Source organism: Chrysochloris asiatica, unplaced genomic scaffold (genome assembly GCF_000296735.1).
Source record: "Chrysochloris asiatica unplaced genomic scaffold, ChrAsi1.0 scaffold00024, whole genome shotgun sequence".
Lineage (NCBI taxonomy): Eukaryota > Metazoa > Chordata > Mammalia > Afrosoricida > Chrysochloridae > Chrysochloris > Chrysochloris asiatica.
The window spans coordinates 15,142,736-15,148,089 of record NW_006408542.1 but is presented as its reverse complement, the minus strand read 5'-3'; the positions used below and the strand labels follow the sequence as shown (position 1 = coordinate 15,148,089).

Genomic DNA, 5,354 nt, shown 5'->3' with positions numbered 1-5,354 from the left:
TTAACAACAATAACATAGATGAGGATCCGAAATTAAACAACTAGTATCCCAGTCACTTATTTGGTGGAATGGCTGGGTTCATATAATCTGCTACTGGTAGCTTTCCTTTACCACACCTGTGACAGGAAGGCTCAGACTGGGGGACAGCAGGGTCTGCTGTGGCAACCCAGGCTGAAACAAACAGGTAATCTGGTGTCTTCAGGGGTACATTAAGAGCACGGATGCATGGCTGAGATAGAGGACTGAATGTCTGTACATTTACCTGCCAAAGCCATCTGATGATCTCATGATACACTTACACTAACACCATCTGTTGTCCAATCAGCTCTTCGACAAAATCGCCATCTTGAGCTGCGGAGAGCTGGTTTTCTGCGGCACACCAGGAGAAATGCTTGATTTCTTCAATGGCTGCAGTTACCCTTGTCCTGAGCATTCAAACCCTTTTGACTTTTATAGTAAGTTTTGCCTTCACATTCCCTATCATGAATGTCTTTTGAACTTGATCATTTCAAGTTTCTGCCTGGATGATACCAGCACTAGAGGAATGTATTATTGATTTCTGTTTTGGTATTTTTACTCTACTTTTCAAGGAGTGAATTTAGCTGGGTCAAGGAACTTGCTACAGAAGACCTATTAGAATATGGCGGGGGATCTCTCTTCTCAGTTCTAAGCAGTTTTAAATACTTCTGAATCAATGATAAAACACATAGTACTATATATTGTTATCTATACACATGTGTTTAAAAAGACATGGGTCATATCTTTTGGAAAAAATTCTAGTGGATCTGACGTCAGTGGATACTCAAAGCAAAGAACGGGAAATAGAAACCTATAAGAGAGTCCAACTGATTGAATCTGCCTACAAGGAGTCAGCAATTTATCATAAGACTTTGGAGAACATTGAAAGAACAAAACACTTGAAAACATTACCAATGGTTCCTTTCAAAACCAAAGATTCTCCTGGTGCTCTCGCTAAACTCGTTGTCCTCCTGAGGTAAGAACCTTGTAAACGTAAGCAAAGCTTGTCCTAGGTCTTTATCATCACCAAAGAAAAGAAATTAAATGAGGTTGTTTGGCTTTTAGGAGAGTGACAAGAAACTTGCTGAGGAATAAGGTGGCAGTGGCTATGCGCCTCACGCAGAATCTGGTCATGGGTTTGTTCATCATTTTCTTCCTGCTGCGGGTCCAGAATGATGTGTCGAAGGGTGCTATCCAGGACCGAGTGGGCCTCCTCTACCAGTGTGTGGGCGCCACCCCATACACAGGCATGCTCAACGCGGTGACACTGTGTAAGCACCCATGGAGGGAAGATGTGCCCAGGGGTTGGAGGTGTCCCCTCGGCTGGGATAGCCCTTGTCCATGCAGCTGTCACTCGCCCAAGTCCATCATTATATGGGTATTTCTCTGAGCTAGACCTCTCCAAGTACTCTCTCTGCAGAAAGGCGAGGCAATCTACTGTTACCAACACCTTAGTGTGAATTCGCTCACTAAATGGTTCTCTAGGGCCTAAGGAGAAGAATCCAAGGAAAGATAAAATTATACTGTGTTTGTAGGGCAGGGTTTGGGAAGGACTTTTCAAAGGGCCATTCCTTGAATCCTATCCTGATCATTAGCATGTACAGCCCTTGGGCCAACTTGTCACCTTTAGGTTCCTCTTGGAGGCTATTTAAGGACAACCAGCACCAAAGTTTCAAAGTCAATGCGGGATCCAGAAACAACACTTAGCTGCCTGGCATTGCAGTTTATGCAGGAAAATGGATGTAGAGCATCAAGGTTCTTCACAAAATGTGGACAAAGTCCCTCAAACCACTTATTTGTACTCCCCTTTGCATATGCCTTCATTGAATTGTGACAACCTCTTAGAGAGAAGGAACAAAATCATGACAACTCTTGTAGCTGCACTGAAATTCAGGTAGAGTGTAGATTTCTGGGGAAGGCCTTATGAATGGCAGGTCCTCTCGTTTTATGACGTTCTCACCATCTTTGACAGCCCTTGATTTCAGCTTTGGCCAGCCCAAGGTCTCTAAGGTATGTGAAGGACTGACTTGAGTGTCTGTAACCTGCCTTCCATGCCCAGTCCCTGTGCTGCGAGCTATCAGCGACCAGGAGAGTCAGGATGGCCTGTACCAGAAGTGGCAGATGCTGCTGGCCTATGTGCTGCACGCCCTCCCCTTCAGTGTCCTTGGCATCATGATTTTCAGCAGTGTGTGTTACTGGTAAGGGGGTGCCCAGGGGTATCCAGTTCACCACAGAATCATGGGCAGCTATGGGAACTATAAAGGGGAGCTCCAGGGTGGACAGCTTCACACTGTGTGCCCCATAGGATCTATACTTGTCCATCCATGTCCAGGACAGTGCCCTGTCCTTCAGGACAAATAAAAGAATCCATTATGGGCTCCCTGGGACCTGAAAGCAAACCATCAAGACTACATATGGTCAGGGACTCACTTGCCCCACATTCGCTGCCAGAGAAGAGGGCTCTGCAGTAGCTGAGATCCCATGCCTGTGGGGGTCCAAGTATAGGGGTAGTGGTCACCCACACTCTGCATGGTCTGCCCACTTGCTGACAGCTGGAGGAGCTCCTCTGTCTGGGTTTTCACTGATGGACTGGGCACACTGCAGTTTGGGCTGGGGGGCGAGGGGCGTTTGAAGAATAAAAGTGACAATAGGAAGAGGGCACTGGGGTTGGGTTTTGATTGGTGGTTTTCAGGCAACGCTTCTTTCTACTTCCTAGAACTTATATTTATAAAGGTATAAATCTGACAATGTGCAGAGTTAAGAGATTTACATGATGTGTTATCATACGTGTCCCTAATCTCTTTGGCTTTCCCTGAAGAGAAGATGGAGGTTGAAAACTGTATGCTGCATGAAATAAGTCAGTTACAAAAGGACATACACAATATGATCTCACTTAAATGAAATAACCAAATTAATAGAAACCAAGGCTTCTTAGTGGTTACCAAGGGTGGGAAGGAGAAGGAACGGGGAGTTTTTGATTTGGGAGCAATGAGTTAATGGTGAGGAATGGTCTGGAAAAGGAGGGGGAGAATGGTTGTACAACTTGAAGAATGTGATCAGTGTTACTGAATTATATGTGTAGAAGCTGTTGACCTGGTGTGTGTTTTATTGTGTATAGTTTCACAATAAACATCTAATAATAATGGTAAAAAGAGAAAATGACCAGAGATTCTGTCACTCTACCAGTAGAACTTCGGTAAATACATAGGCAACAAAGCATTTGGCGTGTCAACATTCTTCATGGATTCAATTCTGTGACATGTTGTGTGAATCATGTTGTTTAGGCCTTACCATTCTGTTTCCAAATTTTCCCATAGCTTTAACAAAAGCAGTGAGTGTCCCTTTACCCTTCCCTCCCACCACTACCAAACTTTGGAATCGATACATTTGCCTAATCTAGATATTTCATATAGTGGGATCATACAATATTTGTTCCTTTGTGACTGACTTATTTCACTCAGCACAATACTTCCAAGGTTCATCCATGGCGTACCTGTTAGGACTTCACTTCCTTTATCATTCAGGTAATTCATGAGTCATGGTCTCTCGCCAGGCTCTTGGATTCATGTCCAGGTGCTCCTAGCCATTATAAAGACCCATGTTTTGTGATCTAATCATTGTAAATTAAAAGACATTTAAGTAAAATATAAATAAAAGAAATGAAGAATAGTCTTGACGCCTAGTTAATCTGAGATCAAGATGAAGTGTTTGTTTGAATGTCGTGTTGTCACTCTGACACATGGTGGAGACAGGCTGCTCATTCCATGGTAGCGGGAGGATGGGCTGTCTCAACAGGGCAGTGCCCTCCTTGCTGGTCCTCTTGGAGCTCTTTCTCTGGCACAAGGATATGCAGAGTCTCCAGTTTGTGATGCAACTACCTGTCTGTTGTTGTTAAGTGCCATGGAGTCGATTCTGACTCATAGCCATCCTGTATAGGGTTCCTGAGGTGGGTTTAACTGGTGACCTTTTAGTTATCTGTCCAGTGCTTATCTTACAGTGCTACATGAGGACTCCATAAGACTCTCTGGTTCGGTCTACATGAAATAGGAGCACATTTTTAAAAACTTGACCAATTTTGAGTCAAACAAGATTAGTTAAAAAGCATTTAGAACTTTGCTACATAGTGTGGTCCATTAGACCACAGTGGCAGCATCACTTTGGGGCTTGCTAACTGGTGTGGCTCTGAAGGATAAGCACTGGACTTCTAGCAGCAAAGTTGGTGATTCAAGCTCACAAGCTGCTCCTCAGAAACCCTATATAGACTCTCAATTGACTCGACACTACAACAACAGTCATGCATAAAGGAGCCCTGGGGGTGCTGTGGGTTAAGTGCTTGCCTGCTAACTGAAAGCCTGGTGGTTCTAGCCCACCGTTCATTCCACGGGAGGAAAATGAGGCAGTCAGCTGCCAGAGATTTCAGAGTTCTATTCTGCCCAGTAGGGTCTCTGTGAGTTGCAATTGACTGGTTGGTCATGTGTTTAAATATACAAAATGTCACCCTCAGTGCTTAACAAGAACCCTGGGTGATTCATATGCACTTTACCATTTGCAAAGCACTGATTCTGAATACTAAACAATATTTGAGAAATTGGTCAGGAGTCAGAAAGAGTTCTGTAGGACTTGAGTAAACAAACAATGGAGGTTTAAAGGAGATTCCGTGTGTGCTTCCAGGCTGTGACCACTGTTGAGAAAAAGTATGACACAAAGATACAAAATTATTTTATTTGCAGCATAGCAGTTAGCCATATAGTAAATATTCTAATGCCACAAATATTTGTTGCACACAGTGCAAGGTGTGACAAGGGTTTTAAAGATGAGTGAATTGAACATGCTTCCCTCAGGCTTGCAGTTCTGAAATCGAAACATCTCTGAAAACCAAGTGCTTTTGTAACTCATTTAGCAGCATGACCTGGCCTGAGCTCATGTAGTGGCAAAATCTGATCTGAACTGACATGAATTTATGTGTGTCCCACCTATTAACAGAAATACTCATGTGTCTGATTACAGGTGGAGCCCTGGATCCCTCTGAGGCAAATAAGCCCTATGCAGTTAAAATCTTTTAAAATCTGTAACACTGTGCATTGTGTCTGGCCCTAAAGTGTTTCAGATCAAGGACTGTGGATCTAGACAGATCTTTAATGACTTTAATTCAAGAAAGGGTAAAATTAGTATCACAGAGATGCACAAACACTGTGCAGGGAGAAGATAATAGTTAACACTTATTGAGCATACAGGAGCCCTGGTGTGGCGCTGGACTGCAACATTGGTTTGAACGTCAAGGTTGGTGGTTCAAGCTCACCAGCTGCTCCTCAGAAACCCTATACAGGGTTGCTATG

The 5,354-nt window shown here is 43.7% G+C and overlaps 1 protein-coding gene across 1 annotated transcript in view; it reads left to right on the top strand.

Moving 5' to 3' along the window:
• The window catches only part of ABCG5 (ATP-binding cassette, sub-family G (WHITE), member 5), a 37,105-nt gene that overhangs the window by 24,697 nt on the left and 7,054 nt on the right, over window positions 1-5,354 (top strand). The window contains exons 7-10 of the mRNA XM_006839407.1: window positions 326-455; window positions 781-994; window positions 1,084-1,289; window positions 2,078-2,216. Coding sequence (XP_006839470.1) covers window positions 326-455; window positions 781-994; window positions 1,084-1,289; window positions 2,078-2,216 — 689 coding nt within the window. The remainder of the gene's footprint in view (window positions 1-325; window positions 456-780; window positions 995-1,083; window positions 1,290-2,077; window positions 2,217-5,354) is intronic.